The sequence below is a fragment of the Aspergillus fischeri genome, genomic scaffold, assembly GCF_000149645.3.
Source record: "Aspergillus fischeri NRRL 181 1099437636252 genomic scaffold, whole genome shotgun sequence".
NCBI lineage: Eukaryota > Fungi > Ascomycota > Eurotiomycetes > Eurotiales > Aspergillaceae > Aspergillus > Aspergillus fischeri.
The window spans coordinates 1,497,135-1,510,389 of NW_001509768.1; the positions used below are offsets into that span (position 1 = coordinate 1,497,135).

The 13,255-nt window shown below is 52.0% G+C and overlaps 6 protein-coding genes across 6 annotated transcripts; 4 read left to right on the plus strand and 2 right to left on the minus strand.

Annotated features, from left to right (window-relative positions):
- Window positions 1-58: 58 nt before the first annotated feature.
- On the minus strand, window positions 59-2,509 carry NFIA_066830 (uncharacterized protein; the record flags this gene model as incomplete). Its single annotated transcript, XM_001263412.1, has 1 exon — window positions 59-2,509. One exon carries the CDS (start codon window positions 2,507-2,509, stop codon window positions 59-61), a length of 2,451 nt encoding a protein of 816 aa, XP_001263413.1.
- A 212-nt stretch (window positions 2,510-2,721) lies between these two features.
- On the plus strand, window positions 2,722-4,274 carry NFIA_066840 (uncharacterized protein; the record flags this gene model as incomplete). The annotated part of the gene is made up of 3 exons (XM_001263413.1): window positions 2,722-2,834; window positions 2,890-3,919; window positions 3,960-4,274. 3 exons carry the CDS (start codon window positions 2,722-2,724, stop codon window positions 4,272-4,274), a joined length of 1,458 nt encoding a protein of 485 aa, XP_001263414.1.
- Window positions 4,275-6,556: 2,282 nt separating this feature from the next.
- On the plus strand, window positions 6,557-8,686 carry NFIA_066850 (uncharacterized protein; the record flags this gene model as incomplete). Its single annotated transcript, XM_001263414.1, has 1 exon — window positions 6,557-8,686. One exon carries the CDS (start codon window positions 6,557-6,559, stop codon window positions 8,684-8,686), a length of 2,130 nt encoding a protein of 709 aa, XP_001263415.1.
- Window positions 8,687-9,501: 815 nt separating this feature from the next.
- NFIA_066860 (uncharacterized protein) lies at window positions 9,502-10,148 on the plus strand (the record flags this gene model as incomplete). The annotated part of the gene is made up of 2 exons (XM_001263415.1): window positions 9,502-9,697; window positions 9,790-10,148. The coding sequence occupies 2 exons, from the start codon at window positions 9,502-9,504 to the stop codon at window positions 10,146-10,148; spliced, it is 555 nt and encodes a 184-aa protein (XP_001263416.1).
- A 549-nt stretch (window positions 10,149-10,697) lies between these two features.
- NFIA_066870 (dolichyl-phosphate beta-D-mannosyltransferase) lies at window positions 10,698-11,511 on the plus strand (the record flags this gene model as incomplete). The annotated part of the gene is made up of 2 exons (XM_001263416.1): window positions 10,698-10,801; window positions 10,878-11,511. The coding sequence occupies 2 exons, from the start codon at window positions 10,698-10,700 to the stop codon at window positions 11,509-11,511; spliced, it is 738 nt and encodes a 245-aa protein (XP_001263417.1).
- Window positions 11,512-11,723: 212 nt separating this feature from the next.
- Window positions 11,724-12,744, minus strand: NFIA_066880 (uncharacterized protein; the record flags this gene model as incomplete). Its single annotated transcript, XM_001263417.1, has 2 exons — window positions 11,724-12,647; window positions 12,709-12,744. 2 exons carry the CDS (start codon window positions 12,742-12,744, stop codon window positions 11,724-11,726), a joined length of 960 nt encoding a protein of 319 aa, XP_001263418.1.
- Window positions 12,745-13,255: the final 511 nt, after the last annotated feature.

Sequence of the window (13,255 nt, forward strand, 5' to 3'; positions counted from 1 at the left end):
CTACGACAATAGTATGAATTTGACACATTTATGATCGTCAATTCTACATAACAGTACGTCACTCCGTGTCGGAATCCGCAAACATGTCCTCTGCCTTCGGTCGCGGTTTTCGAGCAGGAGGCCCGGATTCGAGCAGAGATGGCGCTTCGGATTTGCTGGGCGCCTCTTCCTTCGGTTCGGTCTCCATGGCCGAATCCTCCTCCAGCGGCTCTCCATCCGGTGCTTCTTCTAGGTCGCTGTCTTCCATAGGTTCTCCATCTATATCGCTCATAGGCTCTCCAGCCATGTCACCTCCTGCGGAAGCGGCATGACCTTGGTCGATGTCCATTCTGTTATGATCTGGTTGAGTAGGAGGACGCGAAGGGTCGAATTTCCCGGCTGTTTCGTCCTCCTCCAGGGTCTTCCAGCGATTCTTGCCCTTGAAAGCCGCACCAGCAGCCCGATCAGCCTCCGCTTTCGCCTTTTCTTCGCGAAGTTCCTCTTCTGTGAGCGGCGGCTTCTCAAATACCTGAGAGAAGTGTTCCTGACTCGACTGTGGAAACACGCACCATCCTTCCCAGAGGTGCAGCAGTGAACCTACGCTTCTCTTCCATTTCTCGGCTCGTAACCGTCCCCAGTTCAGGTCTTTTTCAAGTCTACCTAGGTGCTCGAAGACCCGGTGGGACTTTAATGCCGATTCAAAGAGCTGTCGATAGCGCCAAGCATGGCGCACACCGCTCGTGGCAGATGATGAAAGGATATCGGACACAAGGTAAAGCCCGACCAGCTTGGCGGAAGATGTATCCATGTTGGTTTTGGATGATGACGAGGCTCCTTCAACCGAAGCGTCATTGGATTCATTCTTGGAGGCTTCCTGCCGAGCGAGACCTTTTTCAATCTCGCGGTCAGGATTGGCCCCTGTGTATGCAAAGGGGTTCATGATGTTCGACACGATCATTTCCACCACTTCCTCCGCCCCTGCACCAGCATGTCCAATGGCAAAAGCTGTAACACGCGCAACATCGCCTTTCCTTAACTTCGCATGAGTGGTTGGGAGCCGAGCAAGGAGGTGTGTGAGTTTGGCTTTCTGTAGCGGGTTCATGTAACCGAGTCCTTCGTTACCAGTACCGACTCCGTCGGCTGGCGGAGCGCCCCCTAGGTGTCGTCTCTCGTCCTCCCCGTCTGACATCTCTTCGTCGGACGAATTGTAATCCTCATCGGAAACAAACTCATCCATGCGTGTGGTATATTCAAACTTGATGCCCGTGTCCGGCGATACCCAACTTGGGCCACCCTCAAATAATATCGATGCATTTTGACTCCTACCGCGCCGAGCCCCTTTAGGATTGCTGTTAGTGAGGATATCCCATAGTTTCCAGCGATAGTACACTCCTCCGGCGCTTCTTGGATCCCACAGCCACGCCCACTTCTCATCTCTTTGAACCTCCGGTCGACTCATGAGTAGGGCCTCAAATTCTGGGCCGTAATTCAATAGATTCTCCAAGGTCTTGTGTATCAGCCTGAGCTGCTTCAGATCTGAAGGTGTTTTCACTTCCACCTGCGTGACGGGCCCACTGCGACCATATGCTGCTCCATACGAGGTCGGGGGCGCGAAGCCACCACGGTGAGACCCAGGAGGTGGCGCACGGTTCAAGCGGCCTCCATACTCGGGGGTAATGGTCTTCGCACCGAAGGGAAGAGAGCTCGTTGACGACGGACCCACGGTGACCGGCATCGAGGAACTGATCGCGGCAGAGGAGAGATGCCTCGCAATCGAAAGATAGTATCCCCATCCTAGGTATTTGTTTTGTAGTGCACTGACGGTAGAGTCTATGTCCGAGGCAGCAGATTCATTCGCAAGAGTGACAATGGCGGAAATCGACTTGCGATCGGTCGGAGACTGGTTGGAGGGGCGGAGGATTTTCACGTTGTCGACAGATACCACCGGTGGAATGAGCGATTTGATTGCAGAGGGAGATGTCCCGGGAGGTAATGAAGCCAGATAAAGCGTTGGTTTCGCCGCTGCTCTCTCTGCCTCTTTTGCATCGGCTGCCCTATCCTCCTCGTCGTCCGAAGTGCGAAAAGCCGACGCAGCGGGGGACGATACTGAACCGGTGTTGTCGAATCCTAGGATACCCTGCGCTGACTCTCTATTCCTCTGAAACGGTTGGAATCCTTCATGAGTGCGTTTGCGAGATAGCGACGACGGGGGAGGTCCTAGAGTCCCCGGGCCGCTGCTTCTAGGACCTGAACTGGTAAAATGGCGTTTCGCTGGCCCACCTCCCAACGCGGCGTTTCTTCCTCCAAAGGTGTTGTTCGGTCTACCTCCGGTTGTGATTCGATCGGACGGTCCAGAATCATCCTCAAACGACTTGACAAAATCCTCGTAAACAGCAGCTGTCTCTGCTTGCTCTCGGGCCCGCTTGGCTTCGGCTTCGGCCTTTTGACGTTCGAAGAGAGATTTCTTAGGAAGGGCGGAGAGTTTGGCGGAAATATCTGGAAAAGCCTTGGACTTCGCGTCGTCAGGCATTGTGAAAGAGCTGCGTATGCAGCAAATCACTCGTCGTGAGCTTCGCGGTTAGCAGATGTAGCGTATCGTAGTGGCTCGCGAGTTGCAATCATTAAGAGGCTATCGGAGCGGAGGCGGAGATCGTTGCAGCCTGAGGCAGAACAGAGGCAGCTTGAATCCGATACAGTGCGATACCATCTCAACAACAATTACTCTCATGAACAGCATCAGCCATGGCCTCAGCTGAAATACAGACTCTGTTGCGATTTTTATCACAGGATGCCAAGCTACCATTGGCGTCTGCCATGGGCAAAGTCATGGATCTCCAGAAAGCCAACCTAATATCGTATGGGAACCATCCTAAGTCTCTCCATCAGATGCAGCTATCTAACATCGAGCAGCGTGGAGCAAATTTCAAAAGCAGAACTCAAGTCTCTTCAGGAGATTTTCAAAGATGACAAAGTTGCTAAACAGGTGCTGAACGCTGCCAAGAGAGTCTCCAAGAAGCGTCAAGCGCCAACTGGCAATTCAGACTCGCCACAGAAAAAGGCCAGGGGACCAGCTCGCATTGATGCCACACCATACGAGACTGAATCGACGCTTTCTTTGCCTATGTCATCGGCATCGGAAGATGAGCTGTCGCGGATCATTCTGTTGACTAACAGGGCACCTCTTGTGCTTGCATTTGCAGTCTGTGTCTTGAAATACACGATGCCAGAGCAGCCAATCTCCAGCAGACTCAGCCTTGCGCAAGCTGTCGTCAGTGCCAACAGCCGCTCGAAGGCCATCAGCCTAGGAATTGGAAGCGGCAAAACCGCTGAGCAAGAAGGTTGGGGTGAAGGCCATCCTGTGATCAAAGTCCTAGGGCGAGAGATCAAGGTTCTGAAACGGTGGGATTATAATCCCCAAGAAGGCAAACCAACAGAAGAACTAAGCTCAGAGCAAGATGCTGGGAATGCTGCTGCCGCTTCTGCCGCTTCTGCCGACATCTTGGGCAAAGGGGATTCAGATGGTTCAGACACATCGCCCCCTCTTTGGGGCGTGGATCTTGAAGCCCTGAGAAGTGCTCAGGGCAGTGGCCCGAGTCCTGCTACGAAAGGCAGCACAAGTCTTCCAATCTTCACGCCGAATTCTGCAAAATCATATCTCTACAGATCCTTTACTGAAGCGGCCACAGAGACTACGGAGACTGACATTGGCTCCAGCAAGACGAAACGCAAGTCGGGCAAGCAATTGGAAGCCGAGAAAGAGACTTGCTTGGCCTACTTGCTGCAAGCTATTGACCTGGTCTGCCAGTCCTGGGCCAGCACTCTAAGCAAAGAGGAGCTGGATAGACGTGCTTGGGCCTGGTATCTTCGCGTGAGACCGGACGTTCAGAGTGGGCCCGGAGGTTGGGGTGAAAAAGGGCAAGTGAAATTGTCGGATATCTTGGTGCTCCGAAGAAATCCTTGAACTGCCTGCCTGGAGCCAGCTGCAGCCTCACCAAGGAGAGCTTGCCGTCTCCGCTCTGCTTCTGCAGCGCGTGCTGCACTTTCCTCCGCTTCTTCTGTGCTCAGCTTCCCACTCACGCCCCGCTTTCACAGCGGCAGCAGCAGTTGCCTTCTCAGCTTTGGTATTCTTGGCACGCCGGGCAAAGAGCAAGCTCCCGCTACGCTTCATCCTGATCAGGGACCGCAGAGCGCCAGCTGTCCCCAATCCGATGGAAGTCTACCTTCCAGACAAGCAAGTGCTTGAACATGGACAGCCGTTGCCGCCAAAGTCAAGCGCGCCGCAGAGGCCGGAGTGACTCTTTCCTCATATCGCTGAAACAACAGCCTTCGTCGGTAATGGGGAGGAGAACCGCTGTGTGCTCGTCGAATACTACATACTCGCATTCCCTCACGCTCAACCAATTGCAACATCAAATACAGCAACACTGTATCGTATCTATAGAAATAGCCACGCCAATGAGCAGATATCGCTGGCTCGGTTTTCGTTGTTTGAGCCAATGACTACCTTGCACCTCCGTGCCTGACAGTGACAGGGTCTGTCGGAAAAGCGCACAAGTATCGCGGTTCAGCTAGATATTACTTAATGGGCGAACTAGACTTTGTAAGGCCTCGGGTTCTAGGCTTGTCGAAAGGTACTCCGGTTCCCGAACATTCATATTTGAAGAAGTCGGAGAAATATCGACAAGGTGGATCAACGGATCAACTCTTCTCATCCAGGGGAGTAAAAGGCTACATTCATTGCCATTGGACGGAGATGTATGTTCCTGTACTAAGCCCTCCGAACCAACTTCAGAGTTTGATTTCCTGATCCAATGAGGTTTCTGTCCATTTGATGAGGCAGCCTGGTACCTGAGACGACCAATCAACCGTCGGGTGCTTTGCCATAAATGCTCGTCTGGTGGGAGAGTATCATGGTTCTCCGTGCGGATTGACTTTTCACGACTCTCTGCCTTTTCCGCCTGTACCGAAGCTAAGCCTTCACACTGACTCCTGTGAGGAATTTCGATGACAACCCTTAGGATGTTCAGTCAGCTATGCACCTTTTCGACTACCATATCTTAGTGGACAATCTCGATGAATACTAATGACGCATCAAACGGACACTCGCATTTCACAGAACTTCCTCAGTGGTCCACTGAGATTTAGGTAGATAGAGTTTGGCGTCCCAGGTAGATTGGGTTCCACCGGAGGCCCAGAGAATCGTCCATCGGTCGATTCCATGAAATTTAGTCTATCTTGGATATCTAATTCTGTTCTATTGCCTTCTATGGTAACTAAACTGGGTTTTGGAAGGAGTAGTGGGGGCTGGGGGTTGGACTAACGCCTTAGGTACCGCACCTCTCGATGTGTCTGTACCCTGTATGTACTTTTCAACATCGTTGAAAGTTGTCAGAAGTATGCTCATAGATATCTCTAGAGTGAAGAAGCATCGATCGGAGAAAGATGCCATAAATAGTATGTATCTCGTTCATCACATCATCATTGCAGGAAATGGACACCCGGAATGGTGACTGCTCAATCCTCATAGGGTGCTGTTTTCTATGGCGTATTTTAACTTGTTTCAGGTTTGAAAGGTCAGGCTTGTAACCTAATTACGGCTTGGCTTCGTCATAATTAAGGAGAACGGAGAACGCCTTCTATGATACTCATCCCAGTACTTCTGAAAGTACCTTAGCGAAAGTCGTCGGCTGTTGTAATGATCTTTGATTGACAATTTTGTATAGGTACCTTACCTAGGCTCTTAGCTTCCAAAGCCGAAGACGTTAGAGACTGCGCCACAGGAGGGCTGGGACGCTGGGTTGACTCTCCTAGAGACAACTTGTCAGAAGTGGCGAGTCTCCGCAAATTACAACGCAAGTAGTATCTATTTAGGTATCTTACTCGTAGCAGGTCTCAATTATTTGTATTCATGTAAGAAATACAAATAGTTAGATGGGGGATGAATGTCATCATCAACAACCTAATTTAATCAACTACGGAGCACGGAGTACATAGTATCATCAGAAACCAACATACCATTCTCTGCAAGATAACCAACTCATGGAGTCCTTCTGTCTAAGCCAGAAAAAGAGCTCACATTTGATATGCTCATTTGTTCTGCGAACGCAAACACCCTCCCCGTTTCTAATTAGTTGAGACGGAGTTCCTTCTTTTGCAGCCAACTCCCTTAGTTTAGTTTGTGTCTGGTGCGCTAAGGTGACCTAACCACTCCCAGTACTCCGTTCTCCGAGGATTCTACCAATTGCCAAGTCTCCCGTCTCTCTCTCGTTCTCGCTCTCCCTCTTTCTCCTCCCAGTGAAACCCTTCAACAACCACTACCACCCACCGTTAACATCACCATCCCTCATTCCTTAACTTAACTACCATAATCTTTTTGTCTATTTGGATAAAATAATTCTTTTCTCCTTCTCGACGTCCCGACCTTTCGCTTCAGCCCGCTCTGATCCCGTTCCTCTCGTGATTCATCTGCCTAGATTCCAGTCAACCCGGAACAGTCTCGTTCAGGTGACTGTTTCCACCCCCCTCTCTGGCAGATTGACTTGACATCAGAGGTGGCCCGACAGGGCTGTCTAACGCCATGTCTGGGCGTCTCTCTTCAGATCGCTCGCGTTCCTTTTCGCAATCCTCGCAGTCTCTCCCTCAACGACACTCTCAAGGGCCGGATTCCGACTCCATGCATCATCGTTCTCCTTCCGGTCGCTCCTCGAACGTCAATGTCTTTTCAGATGAATACTCGCTGGAACCGATTGACTCTGAACAGTCTACCCTCACTCCGCGCAGCCCCTCAATTTCGTCCACCGTTTCATCTCACACGCTTCGCTCGGCTGCCCTTCCCCCTCAGAAAACATACAACACCGTGCCCATTGATCCTCCAGATGTGACCGAGAATCCGTTTGGCGACGATGCTAGGGTCTCCTTCGATGACACACCCCATCGATCAAGTCTACCCCAGAAAGGGGGATTGGATTTTTCTGCCCGCGACTCGACTGCTTCCAACAACACAGATACCTCCGTGGCTCAGCGCAGTCAAAGTACATCCTCGCGATTCTCCTTACCAACTCGCGCAATGAGTCCTTACACCGGAGCGACTGGTCCCAGTCACCCATATGCGATGTATCCGCAAGTCGGTGTCAGCCGATCGCCCAGCATTGCTACTACATCAACAGTACGACCGATGGAGCGACCGTTGGGCGATTCAAACGCCCCGCAACACCCATATGCCATGTATTCGCAGGCTGTTGTGCCGGAGGAGGGATTGGATGCTCCCATTCATGATTCGGTGATCCCGCTCGGGTTTCCCGGACACGAGCAAGCCTATCAGCGACCCCCTGGCCGTGCTGATGACGATGTTGGAGATCTCATAGGGCCTGATGGCCATACTGAGCAACTTCCTCCTTATTCACGGTACCCTGATGGGGTCCTACCGAAGGAGGAAGAGACGTTGGATTCTGGAGTTGGTGCTGGCATCATCACAGAAGAAATAGCGCATAGTACGTCGCGGGAGCCCCCCGTCTCAGAGACTTCCTCTAGGACTTTAGTAGTGGGTGGGAATGCGGGAGACTCGGTGAATGGAAATGGAAACCCGCCTGAAGAACATGAGGAGCCGCCCGCTACGGGCGTTATGGCGTTTGAGGAAAAGTTGAAAAGCAAAGGCAAGAAGAGGGTGTGCTGCGGATTGCCAATCTGGACGCTGGTTCTTATCAGCATCGTTATCTTCGTGGTAGCGTGCATCGCAGGTGTCATTGGGGGCGTCCTTGGGGCGAAAAAGGCGGCGAGCGAGGAGCGCTCGAAGCCCAAAGGCCCTGACATCGTCACAGTGACAGCTACGCCCAGGGCGGATGCGACGCCCATCTCATCGATGCCGGCGAATGTGTCGCCTGTGCCGACAGGCGAGTTCCTCATTCCGGCCAGTCCCAAGAACCAGTCGAAATTTTGCATTGCTGAGTCGGGTTACACGGCATCATGGGGCTGCATGGGCCGCAGCAAAATCCCGATCCTGCTTCAGGGAGAGGATGGTCATCGGCACAATATCACTTTCGAACAGCGACCCCTGAGCTCTTCATTTTCCTATGGTGCCCAGGCACCGATTCTGCCCCAGACCCAGCAACTGACCCCGGCCTATGATTCGGGCGACATGGCCCTAGGCCCTGCCCTTACTTTCTTCACCTTGTTTGACAAGCTGGTGATTGTCCCTCAGGGAACCTTCTCTTCGAGTCATGCATCGAAGCGCTCTGTCTCAGAGCGGGACGTGATGGCTGAGTCTTTCCATCGCAAACAGGCAGTGCAAGCAGGCGATCGACCGTGGTTTTGTTGGTGGAATGGCACCATGATGGAATTCTTTTTGTACACGAATCAGACATCCAAGCATGCTCGGCAGAGCTCGACAGCTTCATCCGCACCAACCGAAACGCCGCCGCCTCAGAATGGGAAGAGAGGCCTGACATCTCTTGATTCCTTATCTGACTATCCCCGCCGGATCAAAATTGAGGAGAAGCGAAACCACCCTGGCTCCCGAGCGCCCTACTGCCAGCAGATGCAGGTGTTGGACGACGGATCGATAGCAACGGCTTCCCCCGAGACAATTGAGATTAAAGAAGTAGAACCGACGCCGACAACGACCCTCAAGGGCTATGGCAGTGCGACTCAAACTTACACAGCCAAGGCACAATATGAAAGCGTGTGCTACTGCGCATCATTGACCGATTAGGTCGACTTGTTGATATGCAAATCTCTTATCATGAAATGTGTCTTTCAGTCGAGGCGTTGGCGTTCTCAAAGGTGCAAGTAGCTGTGTCATGTATGATCTTCACGACTTAATCCGCCAGGGGCGATTGATCCCAATTTATTCTCTGACATTGGCGTGCATCTTTATTCCTACGAGGTTTCTTTTCATCTGACCGCGTTCTCGGTTTATGTTCTCTGCCGAAGTGTTCTGACTCGACTTGAGCTCGAATATCCCTTCCTCTTCTAGCATTTCTTGTCTGGGGATATCATTCCGCGGCGTTCACACGGAGGTTACAGTGCATAAAAGGCACCATCCTGTCATTCATGCTTTGGGCTAGTCTGCTGCTGCTATTTTTGATCTCCATCGGTTTCGTTACAGCTACTGGTCAAGATATCTGGGTTACAGCGATAGTATGATGGCAATATCATCACGATTTGTCTTTTCATTGTCAAATGGGACAATTGAAAATGCCCGAGGCTCGTAATTCCTAATTTTACACCTTTTTGTATGCTTCAATGAGTTGAAATTATGGGGTTGCCCGCATTCAGGTGAACCGGTGATCCGCAACGGGGATGACTATGTTCAAACGTCATTGTCCCCGGTTTAAACAGGACACGGCACGCCACCAAGCCTCATATGAATCGGCATTTGGGAGGTTTAGCAATGAAATAACCGGTTGTTGATGATCCGGCGATCGGTTTCTTGATAGTATAAATACTTTTCTGAGTACCTTAACTTTGCGTGTTCGGACCAGCTTACACCCAATTATCTGTGATATACTCCAATATACTACGACAATGAATCCAATCCTCCGCAGTAGCCTCAGGTCGAAGGCACTCAAATCCACGACTCTCCCAATCTGCCGCCAGAGGAGCCTCTTCCCTCAACCATGGCGGTTCTACTCTCAGAGCTCCTACGGCGGTGGTGAACAGAAACCAGAAGGCAAAGCAGAAGCTAAAACGAGCAAACCTACGCGCGATATGGAACATCCAGGTGAGTTTTTCCCGCATTTGTAGCTAGATGCTCTCTTTGCTTGAGCTTCGCCTCAGTATGATTGCTTCAGCTCGATTCTGACTGCGACGCAGGCCCCCCTCCCCCGGACGTTAGCAAGGGCAAGGGCTCATCCTCGCCTTCATCTTCATCTTCGTCATCCGGCGGTGGCCCCAGTTTCCAGAACCAGCCCCCCTCAGACGAGGAAACCCGCCGCAACAACGACGGCGCAGAGGTGTACCCGCACGCTACGAACAGACCGTCGAACAACGCCCGGCCGACCATCAGCAAAGGGCAGTCGCCCAACGTCGACGAGGACGGGAACCCGCGTCCGGATGTACCCGAGGAAGTGAGGCGGCATAATGACGAGATCGAGAATCGGCATGATCGGGCGTATAACAAGCTGGAGGATGATGGGAAGGTGGAGAAGGTGTCTTGGAAAACTGACAAATAGAGGGGGCAGGGTGGTCTGGTTGCTGCTTGTTTCGGGGATGGTTGGTTGGAGCTGGGGGGTGGATGCTGATGTTGATGCGGTTGAGTAGTATGATGACTATCTTACCGGGCGCTGTGAGTCTGTGGTCTTTATATGAGTTGATGCTTTACCGGCCCATATGGAAGGTTGTGATAAGGTCGCAGGGACACTGTGTGCGCTGAATTGACGTCTGTACCATAAGTTTGATACTGTCTGAAATTGCATCTTGACAAAGATTACATTCGCGTATCCATTGACGATGTAATAATTGTAATTCCAGACTGGCTATCACTGTCTATGTGATTCGAGTCAAAGGCGTATGCGGTGGTTGACTCGAGTTGAGCTGAGGCCACTTATATGATTTGATAACGACGAACGCGGAGCTCCCGCACCAGTTCGGGGCTAACTTACAGTCTCTCAGGGGACTTGCCAACACCATTTCACTCACTGCACTTTGTGCTCTATCCCGGTGTTGATACGATTTGAACTATAATCTTTCTATTCGATTGTTTGTTTTATCACTTCAGTAAAATGACCGACACAAAGAACAAGTACTCGGTCATCCTGCCGACGTACAATGAGCGCAGGAACCTCCCTATCATCTGCTGGCTACTGGAGCGAACATTCCGCGAGAAGTAAGAATCATTTTACTGGCTGCCTTCTCAGTCAATCAATCGCACGAGGCCAAAAGCTAATCTGTCCGTTCTACAGCAACCTAGACTGGGAAATCGTGATCGTCGACGACGGCTCCCCGGACGGCACCCTCGAAGTCGCCAAACAGCTGCAAGCCCTCTGGGGCCCCGAACACATCAACCTCAAGCCGCGGGCCGGCAAGCTGGGTCTGGGAACCGCATACGTGCACGGGCTGCAGTACGTGCGCGGCAACTATGTCATCATCATGGATGCGGACTTCAGCCACCACCCCAAGTTCATCCCCGAGATGATTCGCATCCAGAAGGAGACGGACGCGGACATCGTCACGGGCACGCGGTATGCGAGCCGCGAGGGCATCAAGGGCGGGGTGTATGGGTGGGATCTGTTCCGGAAGTTCACATCGAGGACGGCGAACCTGATTGCGGATGTTATGCTTATGCCTGGTGTGAGTGATCTGACGGGGAGCTTCCGGCTGTACAAGAAGAGTGTGCTGGAGAAGGTCATCCACAGTACGCAGAGTAAGGGTTATAGTTTCCAGATGGAGATGATGGTGCGGGCCAAGGCGATGGGGTTCAAGGTTGCGGAGTGTCCGATTACCTTTGTCGACCGGCTGTATGGGGAGAGTAAGTTGGGCGGGCACGAGATTGTCGAGTATCTCAAGGGTGTGTTGAATCTGTGGTTGAAGGTTTGATCTGACTGTCGCTTGCTTTTTGGGGATTCTCTTCATGGTCGGCTTGGACCGCGACATACTACGCCATACCCTTATTGTCTCTTAAGTTTCTAATACTCTCACTGCCATGTCCCTTGGATATCTACTTGCTGCTCTGTTTCGGCCTGTGTGTACAATAAAACATGAAAACTACGACATCATTTCATTCCACTACCGTCTCACATGGTGCAAAGCTAGATACTCTTCAGATACCGAGTAACGCGCTCAGCAAGATCAGCCTGCCCCTGATCCTTGACATTGTGACTTGCCCCCGGTATGATCCCGCTATTCTGATCCCACGTCCCAGGCTTCAGAGCTTCTGTCGCCTCTCTCCACCGCGCCATCAGCGCCTCCTTATCCACCCAAGGTGCCGCAAACTCATCATTCCCCGAGTACAACACCAGCAGCTTGGACCTCAATAGCCCCCGCGTCGCCACGGCCCCAAACGTCTCACGCAGCCGCTGATCCGTCAAATCCGAGCTAAACAGATCATCCTCCGCCGGCCTGCCAGGACTATCCGGGCTCGTCAGACTCAGGAACCGCCGCGCACTGACAGGATCAGGCGGCAAGCCAACCTTGCTACTCAGATTCAGCGGTAGAATGATATCACCTACGGGAGCCTGCCGCGCCAGCGAAACCAGCTGCTCCCACGAGCCCTTTGCCTCGGCACCCACATCGCCTGGCTTGCGCGTTTCAGCGAGCATGGCTTCACGATCGGACACTGGCGCTTGCAGGATCGCACCGTCCACTACAGGACGGTCTCCCTGAGTATAGAGGTAGTGCAACACGTCCTGGCTTCCGGTCGAATGGCCCATGATGACGATCTTCCCTGGCGCCGATGCCGATCCCGAGGCGGACGAGGCCTTGAGGCTGCGGACGAAGTCGATGCATTTTGCAATCTCCTCGACATCCTTGTCGAGACTGCCGATGCCCCAGCCGCCGAAGGACGAGGAGAGCTGGGCCTGGAAGACGGACCAGTCGGTTGGTTCGAGGGCGGCGGCGAGGGGTGCTACGTAGGGTACGGTGCAAAGGCCGTCTGTCAGACCGCCAATGAAGATGAGACTGTGTGGTTTTCGGGATGTGGAGGTGGTGAATTCGAAAGCGACTAGCTTTGGGGCCTTTTCTTCAGTCAGCTTGTGCTTGATCCATTGACGTGTTGGATGGTCTTTGTGGAATTACATATTCATGCAGTGTTCCTGAGTGTGATTTGGACATGATTGAGCCTTTGTTTCGGATATATAAACAAGGAACTATCTATTTTGTTCTTGAGAAAACTGATCATCAATTAGAGAGGTACTGTGTAGATAGATAATAGTTTGTTCGTGGTAGGACAGGCAGATCTGTCGCAGAACCGATGATATCAGGACGCAGCTCCACTTGAGCGGCGCCTACCTTTGGAGTCAGTCCTAGATTGCACGTCAGGACAATGGGCAATGCAACTGAATCAGTCTTTATTGAAACAGCAAACACAGTTCTCTTAAAATATAGACATTTGTTTTGTTGATGCGACACCGATGATGTGGGGTATCGATGAGGTCACTGGCTGCTTTGAGGATGTAAAATTACGCCAAGACCCTCATCTCCTCGCACTGTCGATACGAAGATCTTCCCGTCGTTTTGTATCACGAATAGCTCTGTTCCTGCCGACCAAACAATTGGTACATTCTTACCTCTATGCCATCTTTGATGAGTATGATCTGTTCCCACTTCAGAGGATCTGATATCA